Raw genomic sequence first — 27,269 nt, forward strand, 5'->3', positions numbered from 1 at the left:
ATACTTTCCTTAAACCTAATGCATGTTTTCCAGAGCTTCAAAAACTTGTTGCTTAAAATTCAAAGCAGACCAATGAATTCACACAGAGGTGTTGAAAACTTCCTGATGATACCTTCAAAATCACACTCTAGGCTTCAGCAGAAATAAGTTATTTTGAAAGGATTTATGTATATAGCTCCCTCCACCCCAATAATTCTGCAAAATGAGATTAAAGCCTTAAAAAGAGAGTAAACCCAATGAAGGCACAAGGTTGCAATACATACTGAGCCTTTTGGTTTCGCTCTTTCTAGAAAGTACTAAAAGGCAGTATCATCTGTGTGCTTGACAGCTGAAGGTAACTGGTTTCCCAGGAAGGCATAGGTTAGGAACAGAAAAGGTAGATCCAGCTTCTAGGCCAAAATGTGCCTAGAGGAGCTTGAAAAAAAATTTTGGTTTGACAGCTTTATATTGAGCTCTTTTGTTAAGCTATGAAAACTCAGAAAGCCAAGTAACTTCTTCACAGAGCCACAACCGTTCATTTGCAATAGGCAAACCATAAAAAGCCTCCGAAACTTGTCAGGAAAAGGGAAGCACTATGACAAGAAACTATTGCTTGTGATTGCAGCAATTAATCTCTCTTATTTGGGAAGGGCAAACCAAAGAAGGGACAGAAAAGTGGTGCTTCTCCATGGCATCATGCTTCCTCTCCCAGCTTTTAGGCACAGCCAACCCCCAGACTATCATCATCCTGAATTCTGCTTTGTACCAGCAACCTATCCATCATATTTCACAGACAGCCCGGAAAGAAACCTAAGATCTCTGACAGAGGCAATTGGATGAATGGGTTAACTATGCCATAGTCACGGTAGTGCTAGAGTCACCTAGCTTAGCTTACTTTGCTAAGGTGACAGCCCAGAGAAAACAGCACGGCATTTAGTCCAACTTAGCTTGCTGCACACCTCAGGTGAGGTCTCATCCTGTACCTGCTCGTAGCTCAGTGCTACTGTGGGTAGGCTCCTACCAGTCCCATCTGCTCCAACTGCAGCAAACGCACACCTTTCAGAAGGGGGATGATACTCCAAAAAGACAGAGGATACATTAATTTCTTGGTTTTCTGAAAGCATTCTAAAACTCAAATGCCCAGACGGCAAAATAGCTAAACATGCTGCCTACCTCAAATGCACTGCAGACAGAACAACCCACGGGAAAGCTTTTCATCCTCTTACAGACTTGTTTTATGAAAGACACCACTTCGCTTTCAGCCACAGCATCCTTTGTTGGAGCTAAACAAATCTCATTTAGCCTTCCAGCCCAACTTCTGCTCCATGTGCTGACAGGTACGACCCACCACAGTACCAAGCTCTTTGGCACGCCCCGGGCCCTCGCTGTCTCCGTCTGGCACAACCACCTCTCAAGGGACACCGGGCTCAGAGCTGAGCTGGGACGCGCTGGGAGCCAATGGCGACTGCAATGTGACCAACATTCCCGCTGACTGGGCACGGTCCCACAGCACCCAAACCAGGCAGGCAGGAGCAAAGGCCCAGGCTGAGCTTAGATGGGGCTCCGGGGCTGGGGCAGAGGGTGCACGGGACGGAGGTCCCAGCCGTGGCTGATCAGGGCCGGTGTGGCCTTGGGCACACTCAGGGCCCATCAAAGACAGGGCTGAACAGTAGCAACAGTCTGACTGCACTGCAGAGGTATTTTCTAATTCTGGAACCATTTAGAAGGGTGGTAACAAAATATAAAACCTTTATTACAGAGTGTTTTTTCAGTTTTACAGCACAGGACAGAGACCGAATTCTGTGGAGGGGCAACTGCATCCCTCAGTTGTAAGACAGTTTGCAAATGAGTTTCTTAATGCACTATAGTTAATTCTCAAATATCACTGGCAAATGACACAAGACTACAAACTTTCCAACTAGGTATTCTGGGCTTAAACACCACTGGGGATAACTAGCTTTTGGCACTGAGACTCTGTAATGATTTATTGTTAAGCAGAAGAATGATACAAGATTTAGGAAAAGATTCCTTCCAGCCTTACAAAAATAAATTTACTGTTAGAACAAATTGAAGTCTACATATAAATGAGTGCTCAGTTGGCTTTATTTATACAACCTTGTAACACAATACTCCAATTTAAGGATATAATTAGGAGCATTGTATTAGAAAGCTATAAAAATACAGACTACCAGACAGTTGTCAAAAGAGATACTTAGTACTGCTTTCCTCATAATGACAGATTGCAAACAAAAAGCCATGCAGCTTAAGCACAAACTCTTGAACGAGGACGCATTGTTGCCGTTTTTTCTTTCCATATCTTTTGAGAACTAATTTTCACACAATCATGGAAAGTTACTTTATTTATTAGACATTTTTGTGTGTACAAACAGAATGACTCAGCCAGCCATCACAAAAAAGAAAAAATGTCTTTCCTCTGCAGATGTGTTCCCCCTTTAATGGCGAAGTACAGTATCCATAAATTTTACCGGTCAGCTGACATTTCTCTATGTATTCCTTCTCAGTGTGGCACGCAATGACCCCCTGACAGCAGCATTTCTGTACCGTGCATTCCGGTCTTCACCATGGTTATTCTGCCAGTGGCTTCAGTTTTCAGTAGATGTCCTTGTGAGCATAAAGATGCCGAATGATTGTGTCAGAGAGGCAGAGGAAGCTGGGAAGGTTACAGATTCCTCCTGGCCCCGGGATTCTTTCAGTACTCCCTGCTGTGTGCTCTTCTCCCTTGTTCAGACCATACGATAGAGCTAACACCGGCAATACATGACCTGTGTGGGCGGCCAGTCTGCCTTATGCCTACATGCAGACCTATCATGAGACTTCACCCTGAAATGTTCCAAGGAAAAGTCAAAACTACTGGGTACATACGAGTTAACAGTGAATACACTGCAAGCCCTCAGATACACGAATAGGTAGAGCATTTCCACCCGCGGATGTACCCTGCTGGGGGCTGATTTCCTCCACAGGAGCTGCTCTCTGCTCCTGGGCTGTCCTGGGCTCTGCGGTGCCTTTCCAAAGCAGGACGAATGGACAGGACAGTGCGTGTGACTGGGCAGAGTAACAAGGGGAAACAGAAAATGAGAGTCTGAGAGAGAAAGGGATCTCCCAGATTGTTAAACCTGATCCCTTGTTACATAACTGGTTTTCTTCATCTGTCTTGAACTTCACCCTCGTCTGCAATCTCAAGCGGACAGAGGACAAGCACCTAAATGGCCAGCTCTGCCAAGATGGCTGGGCGTGCACCATTGCAGAATTTTTATTCTCTGCGATTTCAAGCCCATGGGAAAAAAATTCTGCAAATCTCTCTCCTAAATGTGAGAATCCAAATTCTGCCCTAGCTGTAGGAAATGTTGTTTTGTATTTTGCCCTAAGTACAATACTATAATAATACCATACTCTGAGACAATGACTTCATTTTTGCGTTTTTACATTTCTTCACATTTCTGTTACACTGTTCTCAAGGTCATCCAGTTTCTCTTGTGTGCTACTCTGTACTGATGAGGACTCTCAGCTCTGCACCATTAGCATATTCCTACTTTTTGTGCCAAGGATCATAATGAAAAATATTAAATATGGCCTTTCCCAGAACATACATCATCTTGTGAAGATGCTTCAACAGAGATCATCTAGTCTAAAATGACTTTGTTTTCTAGTGACTGCATTATTAGCCCCAAACACTCTTCATTTTTAAACACAAGGATCTCTTTTAGGTATGCTGTGAAGAAGCAGCATCCCTACTGTCAGGAACACAGGCAGACAGCGTGATCACAGGGCCTCAACATGGATTTTTCTGCTCTCTTGTCACTAACGCTCTAAGCAACTCCACGCAACAATATCCTTTTCCCTCCCCTACCTAGCTTCACTCCTACCTCCACCAGCAGCAGAATAATTCAGAAAAGGAAGCCCGTGTGGAGAGCTGCCCTGAGTCCCCCCTGCCCCAATCACTCTGTTTTGACACAGACATTTACAGCTGCACTTCGGAATAATGTACAACACAGTGGGCGATGCTTTCACGCACTGCGCATCTGACTTCTCTGTAGTCCATAAAGTGAGACAGAAAGCACATGCACTTACATGCAATAAATGTAAACCACTGATTATTCTTATTTGTGGTTTATTTTCTTCTAGTACATAGCCTCTCAGACATTTTCAGCTGCACAAAAGCTACAAGAAAAGGTACTTTGGCTGTGTGCATGACAAAAAGAAGTACTGGAAGGTTAAACAGAACTTGTCTGAAGTTACTTGTACTGTGGTATTTAATACTGGACAGTGTACTACAATACTCCATTCTGAATACATCGGAATGCGTAAGACTCAGATGAATTTGCTGTTACTCATCTCAGTTTTGCTCCCATGTCCTTTGTAAGAAAGGTAACTCACGTCAGGGGCAAACCAAAACGCTCATTAATTTTAAACGGTGGAAATCAATCCTCTGCCCAACCTGGAACTGCCTCCAAGTAAGTTCACGAAATGCTGTCTTTATGACCAGCAACAGCCCAACAAAAACACATCGCGCTTTCACAGCCGAAGGAAACGCCGCGCCGTTTCCCCGCAGCCATGTTGCGCCAGCGGGAACCGCCGCAGGGGACAGCCCCCACCGAAGCCTCCCCGAACCCCGGTGCCGGTCTCTGCCCGGACCCCTTCGCACCGAGGGGCCGGCGCCCCGCCTCACCGCCCGGCGCTCGCCACCGCGCGCCCGCTCCCGGAGAAAAGCGGCAACCGGCCCGAGGGAGGCGGCGCGACGCCTCCGCCTCCCGCCCGCCGTGCCAGAGCGGAGCGGCGGCAGACCGGCGGCAACGCCACGGCGAGCGGCGGGACCGGGCACCGCCGGCGGGAGCGCGGAGGGCCGGGGGGGGGACGGGCACCCCGCGCACCGGACCCGCCCGCCGCCGCCCGAGGCCGCCAGGGGGCGCCGCCAGCCCGCGACGGGGCGGCGGCGGCGGGGCCGGACCCCGGAGAGCGCGGCGGCGCGGCGGGGGGCGGCCGGTCCCGCTGTGCCGGGCCCGCAGGAGGGACACCCCACCCCCGCGCCCCGCGCCCCCGCCGCTCCGCGCGCCCCGCTGCGGGCGGGGGACGGCGCCGCGGGAGCGGTCCGTCACTGGCGGCGGAGGCGAAGCGGGGCCCGGCGGCGGCTGGCGCTCGGCCGGCTCTCGCGGCGCTGCCCGCGGCCCGGGCCCGTTCCCCTCCGCCGAAGTTCACCTCCGGGAAGCGGCGGCTTCTGAAGTGAAGACGGCGTGTCCGCACGCCGGAGCGGGCTTTAGCGCTCCCCGGCCAACCCGGCCGAGGGCCCCGGTCAGCAGAGCAATGTACCTGTAACCAGACTCGTCTCGGGCCGTTTTATTTCCACGCGGGTAAGCCCTCTGCCAAAACGGTCTCGGCCGCAGGCAGCGGGCTCGGCGGGTAGTGATGTCCGCCAGCATACCTGCCGGCGGCAGCGAGCTCCGGCACCCCGCGGGCTCCTCGGGACGGCCGGTTTCCCAGGCGGCGAAGCCCCGGCTTGTTTTACCGAGATCACCCTGGGCGAGAGCAGCGGCTGCCGGGCGCGTCTCCGGGCTCTGGGCCGGGCGCGGGGGGCGGACAGCCAGCCGGCCGGGGCCGGGGCCGGCGGAGCGCACGGTGCAGCCGCCCCGCAGCCGTCCCCGGGGCTGCCCTGCCGCTGCGCCGTCCCCGAGCGGCACGGCCTCTGCAGCCGAAACGGGGTTTGCTTAAGACTTAGGGAGTGCTTGGACCCGGAGCAGCCTGGCAGCCGGAGGAGGGGGCCCAGCGGCATTGGGGAGGGGAGCCGGGGCAGGCGGCGGGGCCGCACGGGCGATGCTTGCTCGTGGTTCCCGCGGAGGGCGGCGGGCCGCGGGCCGCGAAGCCTCCTTCGGTGCCCCCCCTCGTCGGCGGGCCGGAAGAAAAGACACAAAAGCAGTTTTATCACGCCGCGGGATCTGCAGAGATAAACCGTACATATTTCCCACCTGGAAGAATGGGGGTACTAGATTGCAGGAAAGTCAACGAACAGGACAAACGCACCACTAATGTGCAACAAGCGTCACTGATGACAGATACAAATTACCGGCCGGCCTCAGAGCACTGTTTTAGCGCGACTTTTAACCCAGAAGACGGGAGCGGGAGACGGGTTCCGGATCTGCCCCTCGGGACCCGCACGGCCGGGCCGCCGGCACAGAGGCTGCTCTGCCGGACGTCCGCTGCTGGCCGGCCCGGCGGGCGGGCCGGGGCTCCGGGGCAGCGGGTCCCCGGAGAGCCACGCAGCCGCCGCGGCTGCCAGAGGCGGCCGGGGTAAGGCGCGTCGGGTGCCTGCGCGCTCCTGGCTGCAGCCGGAGCCGAGAAGCGTCCCGCGGGAGCGGGGCGGTGGCGGGACACGGACACGGACACGGACACTCTCCGGTGTCCCCGGGGAAGCAGGGCGCTCCCCGCTGCCACCTCGCAGCGGGCGGGCGGCGGGCCGTCCGGCCGGGCACCGCGCTGCGGGCGCGGGTCCGGGGCGCCCCGGGCCCACCCCACCGCCGGCACCGCAGCCCGGCTGCGAACGAGCCCGTCGGGGCGGCCGGTCCTGCCCCGCCGGCGCGGGGGTGGCGGAGGCCGCGCTCTTACCCTGTTCCATCGGTCCCGTGCAGGGCAACGGAGTCCCGGCGGGGCCTGCTGCTCGGGGAACGGCTGCTCGCTGCCTGCGCGGCGCGTCTGGGTTAGCGCCCGGCCCCCGCCGGCGCGGGGCGGAGAGGCTTCCCTCCCGTTAGCCGAACCGGAACGGTCAGTGCTGCGCAGCTGGCATGCAGAGGCGGAAAACCCGCGGGCGGGGCGGCGTGCTCGGCGGGGGGACGCGCAGACGGCGCGGCTTGCGCTCCACCGCCCCGAGCTCCGCCGGCGGGGGCGGGGAGGGCGGCGGGACGGGGGAAGAGCCCGGGGCGCCGCGGCGGAAACCCGGCGGTGTGCGGCGGGGGAGGCACAGGCAGAGACCGAGACAGCCCCCGGGCGGGGCGGCGGGCCGGCCCCTGCCCGCCCGGGATGGGCCGCCCCCGCGCCCCGGGCGGGCCCGCGGCTTTGCGGGGGGCCGGTCGCGCCCCGCCGCCGGGCCGCCTCCAACGCCTTCCCGCGGCTCCGTGAGCGCGAGCGGCGCCGGAGGAGCGGGGAGCAGATGGCACTCGCCAGCTCCGTCCCAATAGACGCAGGCGTTGCAGAAATGAGACTGGACAGAGAGCTGACGGGGCTCGGTCAGGGGAGCTTGATAAACCCGTTACTGCTGTCTTTGGTGCTGCTGTTTACAATAGAGAGAGGAAAAAGCCATGAAGTCGTTTATTAAACCTTCTTTAGGGCAGCGTCGTTTTTAATCTCACGTTTATACGTTAAGCTATTTACGAGGATGCGTATAACGGGACGCACAGACTGTTACATCATGTCTAAGTTCAGCGTCTGACAATAAAGACCGTTGATCGAGCCCGAGTAATTACTTCCCAAACTTACACTGACATTAGGGCTGCTGCTTCAGGTTAAACGAAACCCTGTTCCCCTGCAAACGGTTCTGACGATAGACGTAACTACATCCAAAGGACCACGCGTTTTAATAATTGCTCTGATCTGATGAAGTCGATTCATGTTTACTTTGTGAACACTTTGAAAAGTTTTAGTTCCCCACTTGTTGTGGTTAATCTTTTCCTTGGTTACCAATGCGTCAAAAACGTAGGAGAAGGCAGTTGTAAGGCGAAGAACGTACTACAAACCCCGTTTCCGGAATTATTTTCTATAAAAACCTCAAATCCGAATTCTTCTTTTCTTGACAAGTAAGCACGTTTTCGATTAGGAAGAATACCAGTGGTAATTTTATTTGTGCGAACGAGCTTCGTTCCGCGATGATGTAACAGCCATTTTTTCCCCCTTTAAAGACGGGGGGCTATCCCTCCCCGACCGGTCTCGACAGGAGGACCTCTCCGCTGCCAGTGCCTTTGAGAGCCGGCCACAAAGCAAGCTGCGCCCAGCAGTCACTCCCAGGACGTAAGATCCCGCTCATGACCGTGCTTTAAACGTTCGACTCCCAGGCAAGGGGAGCGGCTGCCGCGCCGCTGAAGACGGACCCGATTACCCGACAACACAGCCCTCGGGCCGCGAAGTAACGCTCCGCTCCCCCCGCTCCGCAGCCCCGGGGCAGCTGAGCCGCCGTCCTCCGCCACCCGAGCGGCGCCCGGCGGGCCCCGCGGGCCGCCCTCCCGGCCCCGCCGACGCGGGCAGGCCTCCCGGAGCCCAGCCCTCGCGGGCTCCGCGGCGGGGCCCGCCGCCCGGCGGGAAGGGCCCGACGCGGCGGGCGGGACGGCGCGGCCGCCTCCCCAGGCGCCCGCTGCGTGCCACGCCGCGGGCCGAGGACGAGGGGAGGCGAGCGGCGGGGGCGGCGGTGGGGGCGAGCCCGGAGCGGGGCGCGGCGGGGCTGACGGCGGCGGGTGCCGCGGCGGGCGGGGCGCGGGCCCGGGCGGGGGTCCCGGCGGGAGGGCGGGGGGCTGGGGGCTGGGGGGTTGGGGGGAGGGGGTCCCGTCGGCCGCGGCGCGGCCACGTGCGGCTCCGCGCGCTCCCACGGCGCCCGGGGGCCGCCCGGCCCGGCGGTGACGTGTCGCGGTGGGGGCGCTCGCCGCCCGCCGATTGGGCCGCGGCGGCGGCGCGGGGAGGCGGCCGCCCAATGGGCGCGGAGCTCGCAGGTGCCCGCGCGGTTATCTGCGCCCCGGGGCGCGGCGCGCAGGGTCCCCCGCTGCCGCCGCCGGGACACGCGGCCGAGGCGAGGCGCGGAGCCCAGGCCAGCGGCGGCCAGACCGACCGACCGGCCCGGCCCGTCCCGCGCCCCCCTCCCGCTGGGCCCCGCGCGGAGCGCAGGAGCCGCAGGCTGCCGGGGACGCTCCGCCGGCGGGGGGCTCTTCTCCCCGGGACTCCCCCTCCGCCGCTCTGCCGTGCTGGCCCCGACTTGGCTTTCACCGCTCTCCAGCCTGGAAGTTCGCGGTGCGCGTCGCCGAGCTGCGGGGGGCGGGCGGAGGAGCGCTGGGGTTTCCCTGCTCCCAGCAAACTTTGGTACTTGCTGTTGCTTTGAACCTGCAAGCAGAGAAGAGCCCGTCCCGCCCGCGGCCGGCGCTCCGAGCCTGGGCTTACAACAGGGCGGCTGCCTGCGTGGTTGGAGAAGGACCCGCGCTCATTGATGACCACAAATGTTAGCGGTGGGGCAGATGGATGCTAATCGCCAGAGCGCGTTCGTCCTCAGCAGTACGCCGCTGGCCGCGCTGCACAACATGGCCGAGATGAAGACCTCCCTCTTCCCCTACACCCTGCAGAACCCCTCCGGCTTCAAGGCGCCGGCCCTGGGCGGACTCAACACGCAGCTCCCCTTGGGGACGCCGCACGGAATAAGCGACATCCTGGGGCGGCCGGTGGGCACCGCCAGCAACCTGCTGGGCGGGCTGCCCCGCATCAACGGACTGGCGGCCTCGGCGGGCATGTACTTCAACCCCGCGGCCGTCTCCCGCTACCCGAAGCCGCTGGCGGAGCTGCCGGGGCGGCCGCCCATTTTCTGGCCGGGAGTGGTGCAGGGCTCTCCCTGGAGAGACCCCCGGCTCGCCTGTCCCGGTAAGTGCGGCCGGTTCCGGCGGGGCGCGGGGAGCGCGGCCCGGGGTGCCGGCCCGGCGGGCGGCCCGGGGTCCGGCCCGGCTCCGCCGAGCGAGGCGCCGGGAGCCAGGGCGGCCCCGCGCCCCGGGCGGCCGGCGGGCGAGCGCGGTAGACGGGGCGGACGGCCCGGCGGAGGCGGCGGGCGCGGCGCCCTGCAGGCAGGCCCGGAGGCGGGCCGGGGCCGGTCGCCTCGGCCCGCCGCGGCCCCCCTGGGACGTCCCCGGACCGAATCCTGCTCTAGAGCCAGCGGCGTCGTAGCGGCGGCGGACAGCCGAAGCAGCCCCGCCGCAGCCCGCTCCCCCCGTAGCGCCGGGCGGAGAGCCGGCTCCGAGCTGGGATCGGCGCGGACCCCGTCTCTGACGGAGCTGTTTCTCCTCCGCTTTCAGCTCAGACGGGAATGGTTTTGGACAAGGACGGCAAGAAGAAGCACTCGCGACCGACTTTCTCTGGGCAGCAGATTTTTGCTTTGGAGAAAACCTTCGAGCAGACGAAGTACCTGGCAGGACCGGAGAGAGCCCGCCTCGCCTATTCCTTAGGGATGACCGAGAGCCAAGTGAAGGTAGGTCCCCGCGGGCGCGCCGGGGCCACGGGCCGGGCAGGGGCTCTCCCGGCCGCCGCCTCCCGCTCGCCGCCGCGGCAGCGCTGTCACTTTTTGCTTTTGCAGTCATTATCAGCGACCAGGAAAACTGTACAGCCGTACAGGGATTTCTTTTTTAAGTCAATCGTAATTTGGATTACATTTGGATATTGGATAGATTTTAGGCCAATTTCTACATAACTTAACGTGTGCTTAGAGATCTTCGTGCTGCAAACGATTTAAGAAAAATAGAAATTTTTTATATATATATCTCTCTCTTAAAAAAAAAAACAAAACCAACAAAAAACAAACAAACTAAAAAGCCCCCCGCAGGTAATTGCTTTCAACGGGTCATTTTTCAACGGAGATCGTGTCCAGTAATTGGCACAACTTTACCTTGCATAACCACGCAAATTTTTTAGCAAAGCCTTCAGGTGCACCGAAGCGCTGAAGTGCACTGGGAGCCAAAAATCCTTATTTTTCTGGCCACCGTATTCCGTTTTCAACAGATGACTGTTCCGCGAAACGGCTGCTTTCGCTGTCGCACAGCTCCGGCTGGCGGCATCCCCGGAGGAGCGGGGCCGGTGACCCCAGCCTGTGGCCGCAAGCCCCCTCCCCGCTGCTCTCCGGGGGCCCCGCGGCCGTGCCGCTCCCCGCGCTGTCGCCCAGCGGCGGCGGCTCCGCTCTCCGGCCTCCTGCCCCGCACGGGGCTGCTGCCCCGCCGCGCCCGGAGCCCCGCGCTGGCGGGAAGGGGCGGCCGCGGCCCGGTCCCGCCGTCGGGGGACGGCGGGGGGGGGGGAGGGGGAGCGGCGCGGCGGCGGGGCTGAGCCGTGCCCGGTGCCGGTGCCCAGGTCTGGTTCCAGAACAGACGGACCAAGTGGCGGAAGCGGCACGCGGCGGAGATGGCCTCGGCGAAGAAGAAGCACGACTCGGAGACGGAGAAGCTGAAGGAGAGCTCGGACAATGAGGACGATGACGAATACAACAAGCCCCTGGACCCCAACTCAGACGACGAGAAAATCACGAGGCTATTGAAAAAGCACAAATCCACGAACCTGTCCCTCGTCAGCCCCTGCAGCACCAGCTCGGACACCTTGTGAGGGGGCGGGCACCGACGGCTGCTGCGGGCGGCCGCGGCCGGGCGAGCCGCCGCGGTGGGCACCGCGACAGAGGTGAATTGTAACTGGATGTTTAAAGTGGTGTGTTGTACAGCTTAAGATGTATGTGAAATGTATATATTTTTTACAGAATAAGTTATGAAATTATTTTCCTTCTCATCGATGTAAATTTCAGAGGAATTTTTCCAACTTTTTGTTCTTGTTTTGTGTCCCTTTAAGGTTTGCCCCTCTTTCTTTCAGCCGCCTTGCCGATTTCCTGCTCCTAACAATCAGATTTTGTTACGTTTTGTATGGATCGCCAAATTCAAGCTCAGCCACTTTGTATATAGTAAATTTCAGATTTTGTGATGTATATTTCTAGTGTAAAAACGGCTGTTTTCTTTCACTCCCTCTACTCAGTGTTTTGGCGGTTTGATTTTTCCTGCCTCCGGATTTTATGCTTAATAATATCAAAAGAGCAACCCAAAGAAGCACGAGAGAAAAATGGACACTTGCTTTTACATTGGGATGAAATAACGTCTCCACAGGGGTTGGACAGACTTTGTATAAACCAATAAATTATTTAACAAGCTTCTCCTTTAGCCGGTTTCTCGCCGCCTTACTCATTTTCGGGGGCGGCCGGGGCACCGCTGCCGAGCTGGGGGAGGCTTCGCGGAGAACAGCGGCGCGGGGGAGCGCAGGGCAGGGCGCTCGCCGTACCTGTTGCAGCGTGGTTTCTGCCTTTCGCTTCACGAGTGCGGGGGCCCGAATTCTTAGGGCCGCTCTCGCCCGACCCGCTCGCCGGGGAGGGTCGGCCGGCGCCTGCCCTCGCCTGGCCCCGGCGCTTCCCCCGGCTCCTCTGCCACGGCGGAGCCGCGGGGTCGGGCGGCGGTGCGGCCTTCCCGGGCCCGGCTGGCCGCGCACCTGGCCGCCGCCGCCGCCTCCCCGCTCCGGGCGGCCCGGGCCTGCCGGCCCCGCCGCAACCGCCCCGCCGGGCCGCAGCCTCGGGGCCCGCGGCCCCCGCCCCGCCGGCCGGCGCCCGCCCGCAGCCGGGTGCCTGGCCCCGCCGGGCCCCGCACGCCACTCCGCGAGGGGAAAAGGAGGCGCCGCGGCGGCCCGGGGCCGGCGGGCTGAGGCGGGAGCGCCCCGGGCCCTGAGTGCGGGCGGAGGACGGCTGTCCCGATGGCACCGCCGGGAGCAGGGCTCACTGCCGCACGGGAGCCCGCGGGCTGGGACACCGCTCCCCGGAGAGGAGAGACACGCGGGGCTGAACGTGCAGCCTTCAACCTGCCGTGTGCAGGGGCCCGGACCGCGCCCGTTCCTGGCACCAAAAGCGTTTCGGTGACCGCCGGCAGGTTACGGGATCTGCGCCGGTGAGGGGGGAGGCAGGGGCTGGGACACGTCCCGCTGCACTACCCGGACACCGGCCGCTGCGAAAAACCCGAAGGCGAACTCGCTGAGCTTAGCGGTGGAGGTCTACAAGCACCATCTCCCTCCCTCGCCTTCCTGCCGAGCTCCCGGGAACGCGAGCCTCGGCCCGCAGACACAGCAGCAGCCTCCCGGCACCTGCAGGTTGAGTTTACGACCTGCTCATAACGAGAGCCAGGTAATTACGCAGCCGTCGAGGTGCCTTGCAGCTGCCCAAGGCTCTGCTCTTCTCCTCTCGGGCATATTTGAGGCCTGATGGGTGTAAGCCAGCTTCGTCGTCAGCTGCCTTTTTTGCCATTTTTTTAAAATGAATGAGGCATTCTTTTCCTCCCGTGTCTTAGCTACTGCTTCGCAGCCTGAGCAAATGCAACGGCCGCACTGCAGGCCGGCCCTGCTTCACTTGCCCGGCAGCCAGCGGAGGGAACCGACCCCCGGCGCGGAGCGGCGGGACGGTTACGGGGCAGCTACGGGCGGTTGCGAGGCCCGGTGCCTCCCGTACCGCAGCCGCGCCGCCCTGCAGCCGCCTTCCGCGGCGCCGGGCCGGGCTGGCGCTCCCGAGCTCCCCGCACCGCGGACGGATGGGGCCGGCCCGCCTCTGTCCGCCAGCCCGACGGGGCCAGGCCCCGGGGAGCAGGAGCTGCGGCCCCCGCCGGCCCCTCTGCGCGGCCCGCGCAGCGCTCCAGGCCGGCGGGGCCGCCCGCCGATCGCGCAGCGGCCAAGCGCTGGGCCGCGGGCCGGGGCCTGCCGCCGCTCGGCCCGCAGCCGCTGCCGCCCGGTGGCTGTGGCGGGGGCCGCGGCCCCTCACGGCGCCCCTTGCCCGCGTCGGTGCGGCTCCCGCTGTGCGAAGGGGCCGCGGAGGAGCGGGACCGGCGCCGGTTCTGGCTCTGACTCCGCTCGGCGGCCCCGTCAGCGCGGCCGGGGCCGGGGCCGGGGCCGGGACCGGGGCCGGGGCCGGGGCCGGGGCCTCCCCGCCACGGAGCCGCCCCCCGGCGTCCCGTCCCGGCTCTGCGGCCGCCGAGCGCCGCTCCCCCCCGGGATGCAGGTGCCGCCGCTCCGGGCCGTGCGGTTCGCTCGCTTTGATTTATTTCACTCGGATCCTCGCCTTTCTGTCAGGGCAGCTCCTTATTTCGGGGGAAGCGGGGCGGGGGGTCCTGCAAATTCTTACTCACTGAAAGCAGCGGGTTGGCGAGACCTCGCTCGAGTTGTACCACGGTTACAGACGGAGTAAATCAAGTTTAGGAATTAATCTTCGCCTCGGCTTTGAACATACTGAGACAGGACGCTGGAACCGCAGCGACGAACCGGAGCCGGTTTCCTGGCTCCTAAGGGAAAAGGACAGGATAAAAAAGTACCCGCACTTGAAAGTCGGATTATTCACACCTGCTCCCTTCCGTATTTCTTTAAACGAAATGCGCCCCCAGGAACTCGGAAATCTGTATTCGGTGATGAGGGTCTTTTTATAGAACAGGGTGGCTTCGTGCCGCCTCCGCCGGGCTAACGCGGCGGGGGCCGGGGCCGCGGCCGCCTCCCCGCCCGGCAGAGCCCGGCGGCGGCCGCAGGTCTCGGGGAGATGGGCTTCAGCGGAAGGGAATGCGAGAGCAGCCGGGCCCTTCCCGGCGGCAGGACCCTCCCCGGTGCCCTCTCCAGCGGCAGCTGGGAACATCCCTGCAGCCCTGCTCGCCCTGTGAGCCTCGCACCTTCCCGAGACAACGCCTCTGGGTTTTGTTTAAATGCCGGAGTTGCGTCTTATGAATTTCTGTGGGTTAAATTTGAGACTCTTTCAACAAATTTCCTTGACAGGTCACCTGTGTAACTCACGCCTCTAGATGGATTAGGGCTATTTACGGTCTTGCAGTTTATAGCTCTGGCGAGTTTATCTATAAATGAGGCTTCAGTCTGAGTTTGAAAAGGCCGTAGTCTTTTTCTAACACCAGAGATAATCATGAAGGAGTTTATGGTGGCATATTTATTGAACTGCTGGGGACTGGCATCTCATGAATAGCTCATAAAGTTGTATTACTCTCTGTACATTAGCACTCTAATACAAACTCCTAAATGCCTTTTCCTCGGTTTGCATTGTGTTTTGATTAACACTGGAACTGCGTTCTATTATACAGGTTTTCATGTGAAAAATAACCCTGTTAATTGGCAGGAGATTAAAAGGTAACTCATTAATAAGAAATGTGACAATTTAATAATTTCCCTGTAATCCCCAATGCCCAAATTAAAGGGACAGACACAGCCATATTCACCATGATTAGTTTTATTGCTTGAGAACCAGAGTACTCATTTCTAAAGGCCTTCAAAGTTATCATGAGTTGAGTTCGCTTAAATAGAATTACTGTGTGGTTATAATGCAACATGGCACAATAACAATACAGAGCTGCAGACACCCTTTGGGCAACAGTACTTAATATAAACCCAGATTGTACTGTTGAGAACACACTCTGCAAGCGGACATCAAATCATTTTCAATGGTAGTGATTTATACCAAAATCAAGCATCAATCTAATGCCATCACGCAGTCCATGAACTCTGTAGTGTTCTAAATTAAATCAATAAAACATACATTTGTGTTTCATCAACAGACTCCCTAATCACCTTTTAATGTTGTATTTAGTAGTGGGAGAAAAATGTTCGTAACAAGATTATATTGTAGGCTGCACTGAGCTACTAACCAGGAAAATTTACAGTTGTTTTTTTTTCTTTAACACTGTATAAATACAGTCTGTGTCCAATACAGTTGCTACCTGAAGCAGACTATTATTTTCTTCTCCCATGTCGTTATTGTTTCAATATAGAATACTTGGCACCATAAAACAGTAACAAAAGACGGACAAAAACAGTTTACAAAATTCTGGAAAGTTACACCCAAACCTAGCTAAGAACTTCACATTCAATCCTTAATATTACATAGAAAGAAGGGATTATAGGAGTAACAAAGTGAAACTGCTAATATATGTGCTATATAGTATGCTATATATCTGTATCCAGGATGGCACTGCTATATATTATTTATTATATAAATGTTGGTTGTTGATGTACACTTAACTAAACCTGCTAAGACTCCAACACTAACTGCTGATATGGCACTCTCAAGCATTCATATTGGGAAGTATATTTAGCGTAAGTTTTGGTCAGGTTTATAAATTATTTATATATCTGTGTATATATACACATACATACATATATATATACACACACATATATATGTATGTATAGAAAGCAGCTGCTGTGTGATTCAAAAACCATGTAACATGGCAGTATAGTAAATAACATGAGAAAAAAATTATAAAAATGAAAAACAAAATACTAAAACTAAAACACAAACCATAAGCCTTGGTCAACAAAGAAAATACCATTTAAAACCATCAATATCTCTATCTATACAATCCAATGTACAAAACCCCAAAGTGGTAAAGATATATAATGTTAGGCATGACACCTTTAAAAGTTTATAATATGCTGAAATAGCTTTTCCACATTGACAAACACTTATTAAAAGTTGAAAGTTGTGAAATCTAAAATACATAACATCTCTGCTGTCTATTTAGAGTTTTGGCAACAGAATTGTGACATATATATAAAAAATAATTCCACATTTCTACTTGATGTCACATGAACATACAAGACAGTGAGGTATGTGAGGCTTTTCTCGAACAGAGTCCAGATGCTGAAGCATAGTGTACGATCAGCAGTCTAAAAATGTGGCACTCGGGACTTGATTTATCAATACAGTTGTTACGATTATGTATTTCAGTATACTGCGTATTCCTTCCCCTCCTTGCTACAGTGTGGTTTCACGGAAAATCTTCTCATTTCGTAGGCATCTTTTTCCTGTTGCAGAATTGGCATTTTTTTAAAAAGAAAAATAAACACAGGGGAAATGATGTAGAAAATATAAACGGAAAGGAAAAAAATGATATTTACCACCACATCACTGCACGACACAACACTTGTGCACATTTGCAATAGGTTTACCTGCCCCAGCAGCTATTCGAAAGGACAGGAACACAGGCTGCAGCAAGTTAGGGAAAAATAGAAGTTACACATTTGAAATATAAACTTTTTTTTTTTTTACAGTCAGTAGTAAACACAACAAAAATTCCTCTAAGACTGGAAACAAAATGATGCAATAATTGTTTGGATTAATCTAACTACAAAATGCACAAGAGAACTACATCATCTCCTTACAGATCTCTGCTCCCATTGAAATCTAAGGGAAAATTTGCCACTGATTTCCATGGGAAGAGGATTGGGTCGCAAACACAACTCCCTTTTATCACAGAATTAGCTCCACTGAAAGAGCCATGCTAAAAAAATTCACGTTAAGTACACTGGTGACAAAGGAAACAAAAATTACTGTTTCTGAACTGGCTGTCCTTCAGCGGCTGGCGCACTGAACTCTTCATTTTACTGGAGAGGTTAGTAAACTTCTGTATTTTAAAATCTGACTGGGATGATTCTGGACCAGATATCTTAAGTGCATCCTTCCTTAGAAAAACAATACTCTCTCTCACAAGAACTCTGACCGTGAAAGTAAATATGGGTATACATTTGTCAGTTTGGATTTACGTGTCTACATGCATACACACACGTAATTACCTATTATCCGTCACTGAATTATCATTCAAGAGCCTTAGCACTGTCTCTAGGACTGATACATTACCACTGTCATACAGTTTACAAGTTTTTGCAAGTTTCCAGTTGAGTTTTTATATAGGTTTTATACAGTTTTTGTATAGGCTTTCAGAGGTTACCGCCTACTCTTCGATCAGCTTTTTTCAAAGAATGCAAATACTCAGTTTTGCTGTATTTCTAACTTAGCTTTCCATCTGGTATCTTCCGCAGAGAAGACGGTTTGTAAAATTCATGTCTTTTTCTTCACTTTAACAACTGGTATTTATGTAATTCTATATCCTTTTTCTCACTTGTTGCTTAAATATGGAACTGCCAATATGTTATTTTACTAATAAGCAGCTAGGCACCAACTTAATTGAAGCTATGTTTTGGAAGCAATTTTGATAACCCAGTGAAAATACTTTTGTTTTACAAGAATAGTCATAAGTGCACAGACAGTTGCTCCTCTTCATTTTGTACTGTATCATGCTTTCATTCTAGCGCACATCATCCTGTTCTTTATTTGATTTCATACAAGTATCTACTCTAGTATACCGGCTGATTTCAGTTGAATTCAACTTTAAAACATTTTCGAGGCTTTAAATTAAAAATAGGACAGAGATACAGCTGACTTAAACATAAAATTAACAGAAACTAGTGCATACATTCTCCTTCCTAATAAAAAAGACTTAGAAGATACAATAGTAAAATGTTTAATTTAATTACCTTGTGATCCCCCATGCAGACATTTGGCCCAATGTGGTCATATATTACTATCTTCTCATCATTTTCTGACTAGTTAAAAAAAACCCAAAACACAACAAAACACTAGTCAGTGAAAGTATTCTCCAGCTTACAGAAACAGAAAGAAATACGGAAATAATTTATGCAAATAGTTCAAATCAGTTTCTGAATGAAGTGATACTAACACATCTTTGCTTGGCTTCTCCAGAGAAAAACCATATAGAATGAATTTTTGTGTCCGGTACTGCTTGCAGTAATCTCTGCAGTTTGTCCACGTAAAATAACTCAGGAAATCACTGCATCTACTCCTTCCTTCTGGGACCTCAAGAAATTTTAGTGAGTAACACTTGGATAGATGAAACAAATGACTCAGTTACGATTGCATTCCAGCCTTTTGCCAGTCAAATGCAGCTAGCACATTTGGCCAGTCCTTTTTTAAGAACAACACACAATTTTTAATGAATTAGGTGCGATATATGTTGTTCTTGGAATTAAATGCAATCCACATTGCCTTATAAGAGCATTTGATTTCATCATATAGGTGACTTTAAATGTTCAGAGAGATGAAATATTTACAGTTTATGAGTATAATCTTTAACCATTTCTATGAGATACATTTCTTAATCTTAAAAAAAGCATTACATGATTTTAAGAAAATCGGCAAATGAAAGCTGACATTCCTCCAGTCTCCATTATGAATTGCTTTCATTTTGTTCCATGTTGAACTTTATCCTTATACACTGACTTCTTTAGCATTTGTAGCTTAATGAATAACAAAATGTACTCATCTTTCTGCCATTTGCAATAAACGCGATTTTTGAGAATCTGTTTTGATTCTCTAGCACAGTACTTCAGGAATAAATACAAATACGTTGCCATACAAGACAATTTCTTATTATGCTAAACAATTCCTATAAGCTAATTAAATCTGCAATCTGCACACTCTCAAGTCTCTACTACAATCATAGGCGTGCTTTAAACTAGTTGGCAATACTAATTTATTTTGTATGAAACAGTCAAGACTTTCTCATCTGTAATCAGTCAAGTTTGACTGGGCAATAACTTTATATAAACAGTAGCATTTAGGACTATAAAGTTAAAACTGAATTATCTTTAATGCAGTAAGGAAGCTTAAGGTCAGATTTACTTTATAGCACGGTTGTCTGCCAAAAATATAAAAACATAACCTTCTGCATTGTATGCATGAGCACTTTCCAATATCTCAAGATCATAATGCCACTAGCATCGGAAGTGGGGATACATTCATCAAAAGCGACTTGATAATTTACAAAGGCAGCATAAAATTGTGGATTTTCAACTGCATAATCTTTAGACAGATAAACAAATTACAGCGGTGCACAAGCAGAAACAATATACACTTGGCTGAGCATTCATTACTTCATGCTATCAGGCATCAACACAACTCCCTAGCAGTGGGCAACCTTTGGTGTTTTAGGGCTCAGGAAGCATAAAATAACATGATGGTGAGGTAACCGACCATAGCATGATAGATGATGTTGCATGAAAGCTGTTTACAGCCCCATGTCTGTACAATCTGTAATGCCTACTGTGTAGCTGAACACACTGTGCAGTGTGGCAATTTGTGCATCCTATCCTTTACATAGGATACTAATCTTTACATAGGATTAAAATGCAGATTTACTACAACTTTTGTTTGTAATAAAATATAGAATTGCTAAGACAGACAAATAAATTCTTTATTTGCCTATAAGAAAAATTAATACAGCAAAATAATTACCTTCATAAGAATACTGAATAGCTAGTTACAACCAAAAATTCTTAACAAATTCATATACTTTTATATTTTAAGGATTTGTTAAAATGTAAACAGTTAATTAAAATTTGCTTTTACTTTCTTCACAGTTCCTTTTAAAGCTCCAAAGCCTAAGTCCCTGCAATGGAATAAATTCTCAATAGCAAGGCAAATACTGCTTACTGTGTAGAACCACAAAAACTTGTAAGGTCATTTTACCCTTTCCTCTATCAGTTCAGCATTCTTTTCTACCGAATATTTTCATTAAGTTTTATGGGCCAGAATTACAGTTTGGTTTTGGGCTGGATAAGCTAATTCCTTTATTGGTATAGACTCACTGAGTTAAACAACCATGCCAGTTTGGCCTCATCTACATCTGTAATTTTGCATAGATGTTTCTGGAGATGTCCCAAACTGCATGCTCATAATTTGCAAATGCAAAGCTGCAGAGACAAAATTATATGCATTTTTTAAATGTAAGCTTTGAATGATCCAACTGACTGGGTTTCTGTTCCATGGAGACTAAGAAATTGGGCTCAGTGACCTCACAGTTACAAATTTCTTTAATGCTCTAACTTTGTTTTCCTTTGTTTAATTTTCTCCCATTATATCCAAGTTATACCCCCCTAGATAATCTGAAAGAATTCCTTTCCCTCTGTACTGTTTACACTCTTCAAGCCTTTGTGTACACTTCTATCTCCTTATTCATAGCTTAAAAAAAAAAAAATCTTCCCTCATTGGCCGCTCTTTCCACGGTTTTAATCCTTTGTTCTTTAGGAATTTCATGGGCGCCAAGTACTATCTGTAATATTTTGGGTAAAGTCTCACTTTTTCATATGATATTTCTGTATAAGAATCAAGTAACACTGGTTTTGACATTACTATTTTACTATAAAGCCTGTAGTCCTCTTAGCTTCACAATTTTTTTTATTAAATACTGCAGTACATGCATTGTCTAAAATTTTGGGCGAAACTTCAAGATATCATGCAGACACTTCTTACACATTAAAATGTGTGAGGAAGTACATCGAATTGAAATTTGAGTAGCTATGGAAAAATGTTCTCAGCCTTTCAGTGAGTTATATACTGCAAAGCAAACAGTCTAATCATGAGATAAATAACCCTGATGAGAGAGAGAAACAGAAGGTTATAAACTTCAGGAGAGCAAGTTTCAAGGGTTTCATTAATTTAAACAGAAAAAAAAAGCCATGAAGCTGTAGAATATGGAGTTATTTGCAAAGATTATTTTCTGCAATTCACTCCCATTAAACTGCATTAGTAACACAGGAACATACAGACACGTGCCTTTGGGCAATTTTGGGTTTGGTAAGTCTGTTATGTATGAGACAGTCATACGGTCTGGTCAGCCAGATAACCTCAATGCAACAGTGCTGAAAAGTCACAGCACATTCGTTCTTGCATCACGCTCATGAGCATGGCTAGCATAGCAGGAAAAATTGAGCTCAGAGCAGAAAGGCATGGGTGAGATCTCCTTATATCATACACCGATTTCCTGATGTGTTCTTGGTCCTTTAGAACAACGGATGGCCAGCATAAACAGGACGGGTCTCCAGTTGCCATGAACAAGCACACAAGAAAAAACAGAGGCAGTGTAAGTTGGCGTATGTAACCGGCTGACCTGGTTCAGTGTTTCCAAGGAAAGGGGGAGAGGAGAGCGGAGTAAGCAGGAGAGGGAGAAAACGAGAGGAAAGGAAAATTGGAAGGCTCTTGAACTCTATTTAGGTCATCTAACCTTGGATAGAGCATCACCAAGTTTGCCTTAACTCTATACACTAAAATCCCAAGAGGAACTCTATGTTCTAAAAATGCTGCAGAATCATATTTTTAAAGCTCTAATGGAATGTCTAAATTTAGGCACTTGATTGGTGTACCCAAGTTAGGAGCCTACCTGCTGGAGACTGCCTTCATTCAGGCGACAGTGATAGGAGATTTGGCCCATCTAGGATCTAACATATTCTTGGGAAATCCAGTTGTCACCATCAGCAACAGAGGGAACCTACATCTACCACGCTTGGAACTCAGGTACCTCAAGCTGTTGCTATACAGCTTTTTCTTTCAATAGCATTACTCCTCAGTCAGCAGCCACTCCTGGTTACTTTTGTCTGCATCTGTGCTGCATCCTTAGTAAGGGCAGTACTGTTACTTATGTTACTGTATAGTGGACTGGAGTGGGGGACCGATGGAGGGGTTTTTATTTTTTGTTATTCTTTTTTAAAGCAGGCACTGCTTCCCAGTACTGTACATCCCAGTACAGCACTGACAAGTGCAGAAGCAGCACAGGAGAGACGACAGGCAGCCAGTGTTGGCAGCTCAGATACCAAAGGAAGCGTTTGTGAAAGCTCATGCTTTGGTAACTGCCAATGGGTTAACTGGGACAAATCCACATTCTCGGGTGCAAAGCACTGGAGGGATAACAGTTTAATATTGCCATGGTATGCGGTCTTCAGCTTGGTGAGCGTTTGCTACAGGCAGCTGAAAATTCAAGGGCAAGCCGAAGTGTATCAGCCCTGCCTACCTTTGTCGAAGATAAACACAACGTGGCGGCAGCGGGGAGGCTGCAGGTCCGTACTTACTTTCAGAATGAGCTCCTTGGCTGAGTGGGACATCAGGATTCTGTCGCACCAGGCTGGGCATCTCGTATTCATGTACTGCTTTCCCTGGCTAGAGTCCTCGCTGTATGGATAACTGCAAACAAATCACAATCACAACCATCAGCAACTTTTTGCAAAGCAGCCTTAAACCTCCGGCTCAAATGACCACACTAATTAAAAAATTTAACTGGCAAAAAGCAGCTCTTTTGGACACCTCTCATACTTACTTATCTTTCTTTTCTCCTGCCCCTTTCTTTCTCATGTGCTCTTTCTCTATTTCTCTCCTCATATCTACAATCCTACTTTAGGCCAACATGTTAAGACACATAGAGTTTCAAAACTCTCACCTCCTACCCTGCATTTTTGCACGTGAGAGTGTTTAAAGACAGCAGACTATCTATCTATATGAAAGTATGAAAATCAGTTCACCAACAACTCAAGTACAGAGTAGGCTGTTGGCTATGACTATGGGAAATGAATAGGCAGAAGATGAAAAAGGAAACCTAGGGAAAAAAAAAGGTTCATCTCATGGGATTTCTTTGCAGGATTCTCTCAAGGAGAGCTATCCAGGAATAATTTAATAGAAAACAGAGTTCAGAGCACTGGGATCTCTGCAGCTGTACACAAACCCCACCTGTACGGATTCTCTAAGGCTGACCGAAAAGAAGATACGACAAGAAAGCAGGCTTTTCAGGGGATTTCTTCAGAACGAAGGAATTAGGAATGTGGTTTAAGGAAAATTATGCTGACTACATAAGATTATGTACCTTTACATGAAATTGTGTTAACAAAAAGTAAATTATTTTGCAAAGACATCTGGAATAGAAGCTGATTAAATGGTAGTTATGCTGTGGGGTCATTATAAATGTGCTGTGGGATCTCCGGTGCATTCTAACTTAGCTTTAAAAGGCAACAGAAAGTGTTTATTTTAACCTACAGAACAGCCTAAGATAAGTTAACTCAACGTGCCTGTGTGAGCCCACAGACTGAAATCGTCTAAAGCACCTGAAGTGGCAACCTCTGGTTCAACTGTCAGGAGGCTGAGGCCAAAGTTTTCCTCGTTTTATCCAAATGTTCTCACTAGTTTAATATGACAGAACTTTGATGATGGCTCATCATGCTGCAAGGCCCACTGTTTTCCCAGACCATTTCCAAAATGGCATGGGTAAGTAGCCAAAGAGGGGGTTTGGAGAAATCCGGAGGGTTTGTGCCAGGCTCAATTTCTTGAATATTGGGCCTGAATGAATTGAAGTTTGTCCTTGATAAATGTCTTTAAACAAAACCCGTAAGGCTGGTGCATATTATCTACATATGTATGTGTGGGCGTATTTAAAATGACATTTGCATTTTATTCTGCTCATCACTGAATGCATAAAGGAAATACTGAGGTTTTCCTGATATGTGTGTTAAAATAAAATTTCTGGTATTGTAACAAAAGGGTTTGCATGCTTGACGAGAAACTTATTTACCACCCTACTTGGTGTGATACTCTGAAACTGAGACGTATAGCTTTCTACCAAATGGGTTTACAAGCTACACTGCCATTAAAAAGATTAGCCATGGCAAACATCCAAGAAAAGCGTACTGAACGTATTGGAACAAACCAGTGATCTCAGTACCTTTTCCACCTCATCAAACCTAACAAGACTCATTTTCAAAACATATTATGAGAATTCAATTTGCTGCTTCACTGACATACAAAAGTACAGCTTATTTCTGAGTGTCTGTGAAATATTTTGATGATGTAATACTATTGGTAGTAGAAGCTCTTTGTCTGCAATTTAAGGGTTGACTTTTTCTGGTAACCTCTTACTTTAGTTATTCGAGAACCCCACATAACTGAAGCTACTTTTTATGACATAAGGTATAAGAATCAATCACATTTCATATAATCCTTCCTTTTACGGCATTTACTGTATGGCTTTTAAAGTATGATGTTCTGTACCTGGAATGATCTGTTACTGCTATGTGTTAGAGCATTTCATCCGAGAGCCTATATTCTGTGAAATGGTATTTATCAATTTGCTTTATTGATCTTAACGTTTTCACAGGGTGAAAACTTCTGCCAATTTTTCAAGGTCTTTAGCGCTGATCACCCGGTCAAGAAGTTACTGTAGTTTACAAATCTTTGACAAATCAGATTTCTAATGGCTGGGACAGAGATGAGAACAAATGCTGCAAAAGTTATCCAGACAAAATGATCTGTAGGTAATAATTTAATACAATAAAGTGGGGCAAGCTCTTCTTTTCATAAGGCAGTATCCTTCCTTCACGCCAGAAGTGTGGAGCATTCTGTCTTGCTGCACTCTAATGAATAAGGCTTCTCCCTCCCCACTGCCACCTCTTTGGCTTGTGCAAGTCTCACTCTCAGTGAAATGCTGATGTAGACATAATAAAAAATCCTAACTAGATACACCTCCAAAAAATAAGGAAAACTATTTGGTCTCATCCTTCATGCTCTGGAAGGGTCACAAATACTTCGGAATAAGCAGGCTTCTTTTGTAGATGGGCTCAAAAAGTGATCATAGCTAACTAATGACTCAAAATTGCTGGGAGGGATTCTTTTTTGTGACTTAACAGGTTTTGGGGACAGGATAGTTTAGTTTATTATATGTCATTTATCTTAAATAGATTTTTGCAAAGAAAAGCTCTATTAGATATTTCTGGAATAAGACTGTCACTGAAGAAATTTTCGTGAAACTTATTGCTGAATGTATACTATTCCAGAATAAAACTTTTCAAACAACATACACTCCAGTAGTTGTCTCCATCATCCTATCCGTAGTTAAACGAACAGTGGAATGAAAATATTGCAACTGCTTCCAGAATTGAATCATCTTCTTGTGAACTCTGAAGCTTTTACTTGGTTGGAGCATTTATAAGGGTTTTCTCCCCTATGGATACTCTGGTGTTGTACATGATGTTACCTTGTTCAGATGCGTTCCCACCAGCTGATGGGATTTAAAACCAGTCAATAGAAGCAATTGAGAGAGGAGACAGACAGATGCATAAGCATTTCAGGAAGCCAGGCTGATGATTCTAGTGCTGCCGTAACAGAAAGATGTTGCAAAAATCGAAGACACAAGGAAAATGCCCAAAGCCTCAGAACTGCCACACAACAGCATTCAATTTGAGTCTTGTACACAAAGCCTGTCACCAGAATGCAGCCTTTGGGTGTGCTCCTGCACTGCCTGCAAGCACACGTCTCCTGAAGCTGGCAGACTTGGCCCCACAACCGTGAAGGCTGCAGAGTGCCCAACAGGATAACTAACAGGAGAGCATGCATTTCAGAAAAAGCAGGACATAAAGACGTGACACTCATTTTGCTTCTTCCAATACAGCAACTGCCCAGATAGCACAGACTCAAGATGGCATCAAGAAACTGGAAAATATTCCCACCAACTTCAATGGGCTAACCAAGACACAAGTGTGCTAATACACACTTTTATTTGACTATTAACTTTTTGTTCTCTCTTGGGTGGCTTCACGATTTACCTCCTCTTTTCCTTCCTTTCAACCCCACTTCTCACCTGCCTCTTTGAAATAAAGCATAAATAGTCTCTTTTAAGGAATAACGTAAATTTAAATTTGTGTGCATGCAAAAAGCAGAACTATTCTTGTAATACACATCTTCCAAAAGACATTACGCATAACATTGTCTACTATCAAGTGCATTAAAATAGCTTTGTTTTGCTGACATCTCCAGCGTCTTTTAACACACTCATTCCAGGCAAGTAAGGAACTCACAGTTCTTAATTCAAAACTCAGTTAATAATTCTAGGTAACAGATTTTTCTGATCTATGAATTGTATAAACAATTACAGGCTTGAAAAAAACAACTGCAGATCTGATAAAAATAATTTCAAGGACTCTACACCAAATAGTCAAAAGTTACGAAATTCCAGTATTAATCTCCCAGAGGGTAAGCATCATGCCACCTTTCTGTGCATGCATTCTTAGTCTTGACCATCAGAACTGTGACTGTGGCAAAGAAAAAGGGAGAACCAGCTCTCTCAGTCCCACGACTAGACAGAAAAGAATGTATTTTTTTTTCTTTCAGTAGCATTCTGCCTCAATCACAATCTATCTTGTGCAATGTACAGAAAACAGTGATCTTGAGAATGAATAGCGAGTGCTCATGTAAAAATGATGACATACTAGATAAAGGCCTCTAGGTACCACTGAAATATAAATGATAAATAGATATAATGCTAACACATACAGGTGCTATAGATAAGACTGTACACACTTCCTAACTTTAGTATTCAGTATGGTTACTGACTTTTTTTTACACACACTATATTATATATATTTGAAAATACAAATGGAGAAATGAGGAATTCCATGTGGAACAACTTTTCTGCTCTGTTTAAAACAGTGTCAAAGTTGAAATTTAGGACCTCAACTACTCATGTTAGCTGAATAACTAATAGCGAAAACAATCTGTTATTCTTTGTGTATGCCAGCCAGTAGAGATATGCAAAATATACTTTGACTGCATATGCCTCTGGATGATGGACAGGCAGGCAGTTCTGGAGGTGGAGCATCCATGTCAGAGGCTTGTACGATTTATCTCCAGTTGTTCAGGATTTATTTTTTCTCAATATGCTTCTTCTAGCTGCTTTTCCACCTTATTTCACAAACTTTTGTTTCAGTTACACTCATTTTATTTAACCAGGATTACTGTCAGGTGGGTTTTCTGAATAAAACTCCCAAAAGGTACTAATTAAAGCAACATCATTAATATAATGCTCAATGTCATATGTAACCGAACACTTCGAGGA

The 27,269-nt window shown here is 49.8% G+C and overlaps 2 protein-coding genes across 2 annotated transcripts in view; one reads left to right on the forward strand and one right to left on the reverse strand.

The window, feature by feature from the left end:
* The first annotated feature begins 8,834 nt into the window (after positions 1 to 8,834).
* On the forward strand, positions 8,835 to 11,884 carry NKX6-2 (NK6 homeobox 2). The gene is made up of 3 exons (XM_050899260.1): positions 8,835 to 9,594; positions 10,020 to 10,192; positions 11,062 to 11,884. The coding sequence occupies exons 1-3, from the start codon at positions 9,180 to 9,182 to the stop codon at positions 11,308 to 11,310; spliced, it is 837 nt and encodes a 278-aa protein (XP_050755217.1). The 5' UTR covers positions 8,835 to 9,179; the 3' UTR covers positions 11,311 to 11,884.
* Positions 11,885 to 16,507: 4,623 nt separating this feature from the next.
* Positions 16,508 to 27,269, reverse strand: part of INPP5A (inositol polyphosphate-5-phosphatase A) — a 260,559-nt gene continuing 249,797 nt past the window's right edge. The window contains exons 13-16 of the mRNA XM_050898952.1: positions 22,468 to 22,579; positions 18,082 to 18,150; positions 16,666 to 16,753; positions 16,508 to 16,572 (exon numbers count right to left, since the gene is read on the reverse strand). Coding sequence (XP_050754909.1) covers positions 16,673 to 16,753; positions 18,082 to 18,150; positions 22,468 to 22,579 — 262 coding nt within the window. The 3' untranslated portion in view covers positions 16,508 to 16,572; positions 16,666 to 16,672. The remainder of the gene's footprint in view (positions 16,573 to 16,665; positions 16,754 to 18,081; positions 18,151 to 22,467; positions 22,580 to 27,269) is intronic.

The sequence above is a fragment of the Gymnogyps californianus genome, chromosome 6, assembly GCF_018139145.2.
Source record: "Gymnogyps californianus isolate 813 chromosome 6, ASM1813914v2, whole genome shotgun sequence".
Classification (NCBI taxonomy): domain Eukaryota; kingdom Metazoa; phylum Chordata; class Aves; order Accipitriformes; family Cathartidae; genus Gymnogyps; species Gymnogyps californianus.